Consider the following 13,206-nt stretch of genomic DNA (forward strand, 5'->3'; position numbering starts at 1 on the left):
TTGAGAGAGCCTGCTGCTTTCACTATGCTGGGAGATGGCTGTGATTATGACAATCAGTGTTGTTGGTTATGGATGCAATGCGCCAATACGTGATGACGAGGTCAGATAACATGGAGAGTGATCCTTCATGTGGATGATGAACTGTGTAGAAGGAAATCGAGAAACAAAAATAATGGAACTACTTCAGATTACCTACAGCGCCCTCCATAATGTTTGGGACAAAGACCCATCATTTATTTGCCTCTGCACTCCACAATTTGAGATATGTAAAGGAAAAAAAATCACGTGTGGTTAAAGTGCACATTGTCAGATTTTATTAAAGGGTATTTTTATACATTTTGGTTTCACCATGTAGAAATAACAGCAGAGTTTATACATAGTCCGCCCATTTCAGGGCACCAAAATATTTGGGACACAGCAATGTCATGTAAATGAAAGTAGTCATGTTTAGTATAATGTTGCATTCCTTTGCATACAATGAAGTCTGCGTTTCACGGACATCACCAGTTGCTGGGTGTCTTCTCTGATGATGCTCTGCCAGGCCTGTATTGCAGCCATCTTTAGTTTATGCTTGTTTTGGGGGCTAGTCCCCTTCAGTTTTCTCTTCTGCATATAAAAGGCATGCTCAATTGGGTTCAGATCGGGTGATTGGTTAGGCCACTCAAGAATTTACCATTTTTTAGCTTTGAAAACTCCTTTATTGCTTTAGCAGTATGTTTGGGATCATTGTTTTGCTGTAGAATGAACTGCCGGCCAAAGAGTTTTGAGGCCTTTGTTTGAACTTGGGCAGATAGGATGTGTCTTTACATTTCAGAATACATTATGCAACTACCATCAGCAGTTGTACCATCAATGACGATAAGTACCTTCAGCAGCCAAACATGCCCTAGCCATAACTCCCCCTACACCGTGTTTCACAGATGAGGTGGTATGCTTTGGATCTTGGGCAGTTCCTTCTATCCTCCATACTTTGCTCTTGCCATCACTCTGAAATAAGTTAATCTTCGTCTCATCTGTCCACAAGACCTTTTCCAGAACTGTGCTTGTTCTTTTAAGTACTTCTTGGCAAACTGTAACCTGGCCATCCTATTTTTGTGGCTAACCGGTGGTTTGCATCTTGCAGTGTAGCCTCTGTATTTCTGTTGAAATCTTCTGCTGACAGTGGTCATTGAAAATCCACACCTGACTCCTGAAGAGTGTTTCTAATCTGTCGGACAGGTGTTTGGGATTTTTCTTTATTACAGTGAGAATTCTTCTGTCATCAGCTGTGGATATCTTCCTTGGCCTGCCAGTTCCATTGCGATTAGTAAGCTCATCAGTGCTCTCATTCTTCTTAATGATGTTCCAAACAGTTGATTTTGATAAGCCTAAGTTGACTCAACTTTGGTCCTCATGTTGATAAACAGAAATAAAAGTTTCCCAAGGTGATGGAAAGACTAGGTGCTGAGAGCTCTCTCATATCTGCATTAAGGAGGCATTTAAACACATCTGAGCAATTTCAAACACCTGTGAAGCCATGTTGTCCCAAACATGGTGCCCTGAAATGGGGGGGGGCTATGTATAAATACAGCTGTAATTTCTACATGGTGAAACAAAAATGTATAAAATGTGCACTTTAACCACATGTGTCTTTTTTCTATTATAAATCTCAAATTGTGGAGTACAGAGGCACATAAATAAATGATGGGTCTTTGTCCCAAACATTATGGGGGGCATTGTATGTGGCATACACAGTTCTCAAAAGCTGAAAGAATGTTCTACTCAGAACTCCAGCTTAATGTCACATCTTCTAGCCAAGTATCTCAGTTAGTACTCCTGCACTTTGAGGGTTTCTTTGTATACCATATGTCTAATTTCTATTGAGGATTTTGTTCTGTTGAACAAACGATAATCTACTTCCAGGAGCAAATGGTTTGGAGAGTTGAACTGCCACAATACATATGGAGGGCAAATACTTCAGATATGTGATAAACCTTTAGATATGGTGTTAAATATTCTATGATTACACCTGTTCTGATGCTCTCAAATCTCAATGTTCTCAAATCTATGCTGACAAGAATTCCAACTAAAATATTCTCGCAAAGGAACTGATCAACCAACAATAAGAGCTACATTTTTATTGAGACTTTTCAATCTAGTTTAAAGATAATTGTGAATTATTGAAACTCTTCATTGATAACATTCCTAAGTCCCGAGAAGCCTGTACTGGAGGTTAAGTGTATGGCATGTTAAATGTATTTGATAAAGTCTTAATTTCCTAACATTATTACATATTAATTTATGACTATTATTAATGACTCCAAACAGATTACTTGCACCTATCCACATTTACCTCTGTTAACTGGTTGCTTTGGAGGTTGGTTGCTCTTTAATTCTGTTTTGCATAGACACTTGAGCTATATGTTCATGTGTGTTAATGTTTCTTCTTTCATGTAATTGGATATTTGTGTTAAAGTTCAAGTCTTGGGGTTTGAAGTTTTACACTGAACTATTGTGATTTTGAAAAATCGCTGCAGTGATCATTGAGCGCTCGTCCTAAAAGAGGATCTACTGTTATCCAATACAATTGCTCCACTCTTTTAAATCATACTTCCACTTGTAGCTATATCACTCTATTCTACACTCTGATAATTACAATTATCTGATTTTTTAATGTAAGACAAAGTGTGTAGCATTAATTTCAAGTCTATAAATGATACATGTGAAGCTTGCCACTGCATCACTTGTAAAATATAATCAGCAGTTTTATTTTTTAGTGTAGCCTCTTATGTGAAAATGCATGAAGCATCAACAAATTTTCTTTGTTTTTATAGGTTACCATATAGGATGTATTTTGGTGGTGTTTCAGCCTTGACTCCAGATCAGTACTTACGAATTAATGGCTTCCCAAACACATACTGGGGTTGGGGTGGAGAAGATGATGATATTTCTGCTAGGTAAGATGCAAGTCAAAGTTAAAGACTTATTGTTAGAATGGCATGATATACCATTGTTTAGGAATAATGCTATAAGCTCCCATAGGTTGCTATTTACAATTCTTAAAAGAAGAATTCAACAAAATTGTAGGCTGAGCTCTACTGAGTGATTGAAATGCGGCCCATAATTACTGATAGACCAATGAAATGCGACCAATGTGGTTATCTTTGAACTGTTTTTGTTTTAGCGTTAAATTTAGTACGTTTTTTGTTACCTGATCAGTAATTGAATATTACCTGCTTGAATGTATGATTAATTAGAACTTTGATTTGAGGTCTACAGTATATTCTTAAAGCAGGTTATGAATGCAAAAACATAGAAGCTAACAACCTTAATGTAACCAAATATGTAGTTAAGTGATTGTACAAAGGTGTATATTGAAGAACTTATAAGTAAATCATTACTCTTTGTTTAGGATTTATTTTGCAGGGATGAAGATAATTCGAACTCCCCTCTCACTTGGACATTATAAAATGATCTCACATAATATGGATGTGGGTAATGAAAAAAATGAGAAAAGGTAAATTTAAGATGTGGTTTTAATTTATAAGCCAAATGTCATTGCTATGATTCTTGAGTATTGGGTGGTATAATATTAATTCAACTGCTTTACGGATCAGTTAAGCTTTTTAAACCAGTGATATAAAATGGATTTTCATTTATTCTTTTGCATTGTTTCCCAAGGAATAGATGCCACATATTTTGTGAAATTATATATACTTGGTCATTAATGCAATGATAATATGATGTTTTAATCTACAAATTGATAATATGATTAGTTTTAATCTACAAATTGAGAGGGAGAAGGGTAAATCGGAGGTGTCTGTATTACAGTTGAACAAAGGGGAATTGAGCCATGAGTTGGCCGGAAAGATACCCTTGCAGGGATGACAGTGGAACAACAATGGCAGGTATTTCTGGGAACAATACAGAAGGTGCAGGATCAGTTCATTCCGAAGAGGAAGAAAGATTCCAGGGGGAATAAGGGGCAACCTTGGCTGAAAAGGGATGTCGGGGACAGTATAAAAATGAAGGAGAAGAGGTATAACATAGCAAAGATAAGCGGGAAGCCAGATGATTGGGCAACTTTTAAAAAGTAACAGAAGGTAACTCAAAAGACAATATGGGGAGAAAAGATGAGGTATGAAGGTAAGGAGGATGGTAAAAGCTTCTTTAGGTATGTGAAGAGGAAAAAATTAGTTAAGACCAAAGTTGGACTCTGGAAGATTGAAAAAGATGAATTTATTATGGGGAACAGGAAATGGCAGACGAGTTGAACAGGTACTTTGGATTCTTACTATCGAGGGAGTGCAGCGTAGGTTCACCAGCTTAATTCCCGGGATGGCGGGACTGTCATATGTTGATAGAATGGAGCGGCTGTGCTTGTATACTCTAGAATTTAGAAGGATGAGAGGGCATCTTATTGAAACAAATAAGATTATTAAGTGTTTGGACAAGCTGCAGGCAGGAAATATGTTCCCGATGTTGGGGGAGTCCAGAACCAGAGGCCACAATTTAAGAATAAGGGGCAAGCCATTTAGAACGGAGATGAGGAAAGACTTTTTCACACAGAGTTGTGAGTCTGTGGAATTCTCTGCCTCAGAGGGTGGTGGAGGCTGGTTCTCTGGATGCTTTCAAGAGAGCGCTAGACAGAGCTCTTAAAGATACCGGAGTCATGGGATACGGGGAGAAGCCAGGAACAGGATACTGATTGTGGATGATCAGCCATGACAACATTGAATGGCGGTGCTGAATGGCCTACTCCTGCACATATTGTCTATTGTCTATTTTAAACAAAATACAAATATATGGATCAGTATAAAGCAGCATTTAGGGATGTCTCGAAGATACAAAAAAACATACTATGTTGATAGTTATACCTGTTCTAAAAGTTTTTTCCATGCATAATTTCTAAATTTGACTTTAGTATGACAGGTTGGGTGTAAAAATAGTTTTGCACTCAAATATACGTTTCTTGTCATTTAATATAATCCCTGGGTTTGCTTTTGATGGTTTTGAGCTTGGATTTACTTTTGCTTTCAGATTTAGTTTTTTTCATTCAGCGCTGTTTTGTATAGTCTTCAGAAGAAGATGGAAAATAAGTAATCAGTTTAACTTGAGCTCATTGGGCATTGCATGTGTTTCTTTAACTAATAAAAGAAAAAAGACTGTCAAGTGCAAAATGGGACAATTAGAAAGTACGAGGTCGCTTGCTCATCAGAAAAGTGCTACTGAGTAGAAAATTGCTTGTTTTAGATAGCATTATACAATAGATAAAAACACTGGGAAAAGTTTGATTCCATTTTAAATACCATGTATACAGATGCTTGATTTAGAAAAGAAACTTGAGCTTGACATGCATCCGTTAAAATGAAGCAAATTAAAGATACCAGTGGGTGTGTAAAAATCATAACTTGCAGATTTGGAGTACCAAATCAAAACTCTTAGATTTCCCATGGAGTTCAACAATGGAGTTAAATCATTCAGGGATTCCCTGGCATTTGTGTTCGTATCCACTATCCTGTTAATTTCTATGGAATTAGAAGGCAGTAAAAACAAGGAGCAGATAAGTGCATTGGTTGAGGTTTTGCTTAATATTTATTATTATTGTCCTAATGTTTGTGATGAAATCTTAATTTTAAAGATGTTAATAGTTTCCTTTATCACATTCAGAAACATTTCAAAAGACTTTATAGATAGCAAAATTCCAGAATTAAATGTTGCTGTCAGCCAGAGCCTAGGGAGGTGGCATAAAAGCTTATTGGAGGCCCTGCTGCCCCTCAATCTGTTATAAGAGGCTGGGATGCTAAAGAATACCACTATATGCTGTCTGCAGACAAACTATAGGCTGTCTGCATTCAGATTTAATAAGGATAAGGATAGATATTTTGACAAGGTAACATTTTATGTTTAATAAAACAGCCGTTTTTTTAAAATCTGCAATTATAGCAGACCAAGTAGTTTGATTATTTTACAGATTTGACATGGTGGTGAAGGTATCCAAGTCATGGCGATCTGATGGGATGAACTCTATAGAATACAGCTTACTTCAAAGGGAAGAGCTTCCTTTGTACACCAACATTACTGTGGACTTTGGAAACAGTCCAACTGTTTAGTCAAAAGTGAATTAACCACAAAAAACAAACTATGGTTAAAAGTGTTTCTCAAAGAATGCCGTCACAGATGGAAGTATTATTGGATATACTGCAAATCCAAAGACATTCAGTCAGCCCAAAGAAACAGATATAACCTACCTGCTTCACATTCTTTTTTGAAAAGTTATTTTCGGGAAAAAGATTTCAGAACTTTCACACAGCTTTTTTTTTGACATTGTCATATCGGCTATAGAGAATTTGTTTCATATTTGATATTAATAATATCCATATGTAAATTAGAAGCCTACGTCATGTGACATTCAGGATGAAGTTATGGAATGGTTAATTTATATTATGAAACTTTAAACTTACAGGTTTTGGAAAATTGCATGGGTTGACTGCAAAAGTAAATGCAGCCTGTGTTGTGAAATCTTTGAAATCAATAAACCAAAGGAATTGACACACTTGCACATTTTTGTGAAAGTTGCATCTTAACTATTCCCTTTGGAAAATGTTGGCACAACATGGCACTATTTTTATAATTCTAAAGAACTGTATGAGGACTGCAGGAGAGGCTCCCTGTTAGAATATATGTTTAGTGTGCATGATTTTCTCTCAAACCTATAAATCAACATCTGTAGGGTGCACTATGGAGACAGATCAATCAATTAAATTAATTTGCTACCACCCTGCTAATGTTTCATTTTGAGTTGAAAGAATTTTCGGTTTTAAGAAAATACATGGAATTTTAGTATTGTCTCATAAGTACTTGCATATAAGCCATACATTTATAAATCTGTGTGCCAGTTTGAAATATGATTTTTAAAGTGTGTGTATGTTATTTCAATTATTGTATTTTAGTAAGTTATTTTTTTCTGTAGTATGCTATTTTTTATCATTCTTGAATCATAATAATCACTATTATGAGTGTCTCCTGTGTTACCTGGTCTTGCCCATAATAATGTTTCCTGTTCTTCAATCATTGCCATATGGTCATTTTTTCTATAATCATACACCCTCATCATGTGCTCAGCTTCTAAAGGAATGTGAATATTTCTCAATGAAAGCACTTACAGGTTTCCAGCATATGTGGTCTTTCTTTGAATTGTAATTTTTGAAAAGCCATAATATTATGCATTGAAGAAGATGGTCATTTTGCCCATTGTGCCTTTGCCACATTTTTGGAAGATTAAAATAGTCTCTCAACGTCCTTCATTATTCACAAAAGCCCTGCAGACTTGCAAACTTTAAATAGAAATCTAATTCCACTTTTGAAATAAACTGTTACAGATGATGCGTTTCTAGGTCATAACTTGCTGAATGTAAACTATCATCACCCTTCCATCCTACCCCGATAAGATGTTTGCCACACATTTTACATTTCTGGCCTTTGCAAACAGTTAGTCAAGATACTTTCTTCCCAATAACTCTTAATTCAAACCACTGTTCTTGGAAGACCATGTTTGCCTTATCTGCAGATTACCAAAAGACTTCATCCCCTTCATCCCCATTTTGTGCTTCTGATACTTCAAGCATGCAGATTGCGTTATTTAGTATAGGCGAGGAACACAAGATGCTAGTTGAAAGATGGTGAATAAATGGAACTGACTAGATAATAGATAATGTCTATTTTTAAATAATGTTTATGTTACTTAATTGTTGATTAGTCATGATAAGTCAACCTCATTAATTAGTCTGCAGGTGAAACAAACCCTAATGATAAGCAGCTTATGGAGATAAAGCTCCCAAGTCACCTGATCTAAGTGTCCTTCACTTGCTAAAACTCAGCAGATTGGAAAAAAAAAGAGCATCTAAAAAAATGATTGTCAGGACCCAATAAAGGGTTGGTTTGATAGACATTTCCAGGATGTTTCTAATAAAGATAGTTTCTATCAAATGATATTTCCACAACTTTTTCTTGTTTTACTTATTGGTTTTATAGAATGAGATTCTACATTGAAAATCAACTCATTGAACATTTTGGATACAGTTGTTGTTTTCCTGTTGAAATGGTTCCTGTTTCATTCCAAAGAGGAAGAAAGATTCCAAGGGAAGTAAGGGGCGACCGTAGCTGACAAAGGGAAGTCAAGGACAGTATAAAAACAAAAGAGAAGAACTATAACATAGCAAAGATGAGCGGGAAGCCAGAGGATTGGGAAACTTATAAAGAGCAACAGAAGATAACTAAAAAGGCAATACGGGGTCAAAGGAAATGGCAGACAAGTTGAACAGGTACTTTAGATCTGTCTTCACTAAGGAAGACACAAACAATTTCCCTGATGTACTAGTGGCAAGAGGATCTAGGGTGATGGAGCAACTGAAGGAAATTCACATTAGGCAGGAAATGGCGTTGGGTAGACTGATGGGACTGAAGGCTGATAAATCCCCAGTGTCTGATGGTCAGCATCCCAGGATACTTAAGGAGTGGCTCTAGAAATTGTGGATGCATTGGTGATCATTTTCCAATGTTCTATAGATTCAGGATCAGTTCCTGTGAATTGGAGGGTAGCTACTGTTATCCCACTTTATAAGAAAGGCGGGAGAGAGAAAAGAGGGAATTATAGACCAGTTAGTCTACTATCGGTGGTGGGGAAGGTGCTGGAGTCAATCATAAAAGATGAAATAGCAACACATTTGAATAGCAGTAACAGGATCGGTCCAAGTCAACATGGATTTACGAAGAGGAATTCAAGCTTGACAAATTTTCTGGAATTTTTTGAAGATGTAACTAGGAAAATGGACAAGGGAGAGCCAGTGGATGTAGTGTACCTGGACTTTCAGAAAGCATTTGATAAGGTCCTACATAGGAGATTAGTGGGCAAAATTAGAGCACATGGTATTGGGGGTAGGATACTGACAGATAGAAAATTGGTTGGTGGACAGGCAACAAAGAGTAGCGATTAACGGGTCCCTTTCAGAATGGCAGGCAGTGACTAGTGGGGTACCGCAAGGCTCGTAGCTGGGACCGCAGCTATTTACAATATACATCAATGATTTAGATGAAGGGATTCAAACTGACATTAGCAAATTTGCAGATGACACAAAGCTGGGTGGCAGTGTGAACTGTGAGGAGGAGGCTTTGAGGATGCAGGGTTACTCGGACAGGTTGGGTGAGTATGCGGATGCATGGCAGATGCAGTTTGATGTGGATAAATGTGAGGTTATCCACTTTGGTGGCAAAAACAGAAAGGCAGATTATTATCTGAATGGTGTCAAGTTGGGAAAAGGGGAAGTACGAAGAGATCTGGGTGTCCTTGTTATCACTCACTGAAAGTAAGCATGCAGGTGCAGTAGGCAGTAAAGAAAGCTAACAAGCATAACAAGAGGAGTTGAGTATAGGAGCAAAGAGGTCCTTCAGAAGTTGTACAGGGCCCTAGTGAGACCACACCTGGAGTATTGTGTGCAGTTTTGGTCTCCAAATTTGAGGAAGGACATTCTTGCTATTGAGGGACTGCAGCGTAGGTACACGGGGTTAATTCCTGGGATTGCGGGACTGCCATATATTGATAGAATGGAGTGGTTGGGGCTTGTATACATTGGAATTTAGAAGGATGAGAGGGGATCTTGAAACATATAAGATTCAGGAAACATGTTCCTGGTGTTTGGGGAGACAAGAACCAGGGGCCACAGTTTAAGAATAAAGGGTAGGCCATTTAGAATGGAGATGAGGAAACACATTTTCACCCAAAGAGTTGTGAATCTATGGAATTCTCTGCCTCAGAGAGTTAGATAGAGCCCTTAAAGATAGCGAAGTCAGGGGATATGGTGAGAAGGCAAGAATGTGGAAGCCAAGCCATGATCACAGTGAATGGTGGTGCTGGCTCGAATGACCGACTCTTGCATCTATTGTCTATTGTAAATGTGAGTGCAATTGCTGTCGAGAATATATGATATTGTATAATTTAAAAGATGACTAAGTTTGATTTTTATGTTTTTCCCTATGTATCTCTAATATAGTTTTGTGTTACCGACACTTAGAATGTTTGACATTTTTCAAATGTAAAGATTGGATAGTGAAGATACTGTAACATTAATTTCAAATTTGGGAACTAAAACATCTTGACAAGGTAATGAGAAAATTAAGAATATTTATCAGTTTTTGGACTGTATTGTCTTGCTTTGGCATGTGCAGGTGTTGTAAATATCTACATTCCCTTTTCTAAATGTTAGAAAGTGGGCGCTACCAAGAAGAGAGTAATGTTAGATTATTAGAAAGATGACAATGCAAATATTTATATTTTGTCATCAACACGCACAAGAATTGTCTCTTGTATATAATTTTACACTTTGGTATTTTTCCTGATTCATAACATGAAAGTTGCACAAAGTTGAGAGAAAGTTGAGAGAAATTGCTTATCAATATGGTTAATTTTGTATTTGTGGAATTGCACAATAAGCAAGCCAAAAATGAATGGTGTGCAGATCTTATCAGTAAATGTTATTGTAAACAAGGCTGCAAACATTGAAAGTATTGAGAGTGTTAATAAGTTATAGCATCCAATGCCTTAAAGCTTTGGTCAATTTTCTTTGAGCATATTGTCATCTAGTCATTTGAAATTAAGTTGATTATTATTTTAATCTCTAATAAGCAGCACCAATGTATTGTTAAAATACTCTGTCTACAAATGATGGCATTGTCTGCTGTGTTTTAACCCCCAAATGCAAATTACGGAATAAACATTTTGTTTATGTGCTGTTTTATAATTTATTCAGATGTATTACCCTTGCATAGGAAATATGCTCTTGAAATTCCCTTATATTTCTTAATATTTGATTTTGATTGTGAATTGTCTTTTTAGGGGATGGCATGTCTCATTTTCCCCCACTCCCAACCCCACCTACACTCATAATCAAACTACATGCACCTGCTACGTATACGTTTCTAGATTCTTGCCTATCAGAAGAGAAAATATTTGTGAAAACGTTTTTCAACTTTCCAATGCATATTTGATCAGAAGACCTAACTATTGTGATAGGGCCAAGACCCTGGGACCATTGTAGCAAAGTGCTATTCAGCACTGCTTTATTCGCACCAGCAAGAGCCTGAAATCGTGACCTGAAACACCTTAAAAGTCAAAACTGGTTTACAAGACAATCATCAAGATTGAGAACAAAAAATTATATCCATATTCCTGGACGGGTGTTAACTCAATATTTGGAGCATGCATTTGGTTGACTGCTTTGCCTTTTGGGGGTGGCATTTAAGGTTAAGGTGATTAAGGTTATGCGTACATTTTTCTCCCAAAATAATTAATGACGCTATTAGCACGTGCCTTTAGACAGTCCAAATATGTGTCATTCTTTGCGTTTATCAGATTATCCATTCTTTCTGTTCTCCACATGTAAATCCTCTTATTTCCCTAATTATGGTTTCAGTCTTTCTTGCTGCATGTAATTAACAGAAATAACTGCCAAATAATAAGATTCGGGTGTGGTAGAGGTGCTATGTAGTGTGATTTAAGTATTGTCCATGAGCCCCATTTGGAAATACTTAGCCCAGATATATGCCATATACATATATTGCATATCAAATGTAGTAACCAGTTTCCTCCATCCTGTACATAAAAATGGAGATTACACATTTGGAGTATTGTGTGCTGTACTGGGCATGGCATAACAAGAAGGATGTGATGACTTAGGAGGGGTGCAGAAGAGGTTAACCAGAATGTTGCCTGGATTGGAAACTCAGCCAGGAAGTTGTTAGACAAACTTGGATGATTTTCATGGAGAGAATCTGAGCGACAACCTGCTAGAAGTACATAACATTATGAGATAGGGTAGATATTTAGATAGGGTAGAAAGTCCCCCCTCCCAATCCCTGGTATTGGAAATGTCATACACAAGGGGGGGGGGGGGGGGGGGGGGGGGGGGGGGGGGGGGGGGGGGGGGGGGGGGGGGGGACGTGGATTATAGAAAAGTTATTTCTAGAATGGTAGGTTCATGGAAAAATGCTGCCCAGAAGCGGTGGAAGCAGATACTCGAGTAATGTTCAAGAGGTATTGAGGTACACATAAACGGGCAGGAAATGGAAGGATGTCAACCATTTGCAGGAACTGTATAATTTAAATTAGCATGATGGTCGGTACAGATATTGTGGGCCAAAGCACTTGTTCCAGTGCAATACTGTCCTATGTTCCAAGTCTACGAATGTCATGTTATATAAATTGTTTATTTCAAGTTTTATGCCCTTTATCATAGACAACACTAGATCTCTTTGAAACGTGTCATGCAGCAAAAACATGACAGTGCAGTAATTTATCTTGTACCAGTTGTCTGTTTTGCGAATGTAACTTGAACAGATAAGTGATAGCTTCTGGTACTGCTGAGCCAGTAAAGATAAAGCAAAGGGACTGAGGTGGAACAGCTGCACCATATCTCCTTGCAGCTATAGTTATGGGATTCGATATTTGAGGACAAGATTTTAATTTAAATAAACAATAAACAATTGGCCTGACTATGCGGGAGCTGCTCAACGTGGAGCCTGCAGTCTTTTAACAGATGCAAGTTACATGGGAAATAATATTGGTCCTGTTGATAAAAGTGCCCCAAGGTATCCTAAATTTCTAGTGACAACCATAGATTGATGCCATTCGGTGCAAATAGAACAAAATTTCACATAGGCCTGTTAATTTCTCGTTTACTTCATTTGTTTGTCCATAAATGTAACTCATTCCTCTGCAGGGAGAAGAGCATAGCCCTTGAACACTCTTGGCTAAATTAATTATGAATGTGATTGTGCAGCAGTTGTTAGGTCTCCAGGGCTATTCAATGGCTTCCTAGTCAAATAATTTCGAAGCAATTTTCCAATTGTCCGTGATTTGCACACCTGATGAATCATAAGTACTGCAGTTTGAAGAAGCACTCTTTAATGACATCACCATTCTTGCAGCATAACTAAACAAAATTACTATGTCTATGTTAGTTTAAGAAAGAACTGCAAATGCTGGAAAAATCGAAAGTAGACAAAAATGCTGGAGAATCACAGCGGATGAGGCTGCATCTATGGAGCAAAGGAATAGAAATTTAAGGTAGTATATCAACTGCAGCATTTTGGTACACTATCACTGATGGGTGTTTTAAGAGTTGTGACAATTTAGGTCATAGTTGTGAAGGTTTTACACGGCATTTAGTTGAA

At 37.4% G+C, this 13,206-nt stretch overlaps 1 protein-coding gene across 3 annotated transcripts in view; it reads left to right on the plus strand.

Annotated features, from left to right (window-relative positions):
- LOC129698251 (beta-1,4-galactosyltransferase 3-like) overlaps positions 1-13,206 on the plus strand; it is a 54,440-nt gene that overhangs the window by 26,758 nt on the left and 14,476 nt on the right. The window contains exons 4-6 of one of the 3 annotated variants that reach the window (XM_055637269.1): positions 2,814-2,936; positions 3,392-3,496; positions 8,014-10,760. In XM_055637269.1, the coding sequence (XP_055493244.1) occupies positions 2,814-2,936; positions 3,392-3,496; positions 8,014-8,146 (361 nt within the window). In that variant the 3' untranslated portion in view covers positions 8,147-10,760. Of the gene's footprint in view, positions 1-2,813; positions 2,937-3,391; positions 3,497-5,953; positions 6,539-8,013; positions 10,761-13,206 lie in introns of those variants that run through there. The other 2 variants (XM_055637266.1, XM_055637270.1) reach the window with 2 other exon arrangements.

This window comes from Leucoraja erinacea, chromosome 6 (assembly GCF_028641065.1).
Source record: "Leucoraja erinacea ecotype New England chromosome 6, Leri_hhj_1, whole genome shotgun sequence".
NCBI classification, from domain to species: Eukaryota; Metazoa; Chordata; class Chondrichthyes; order Rajiformes; family Rajidae; genus Leucoraja; species Leucoraja erinaceus.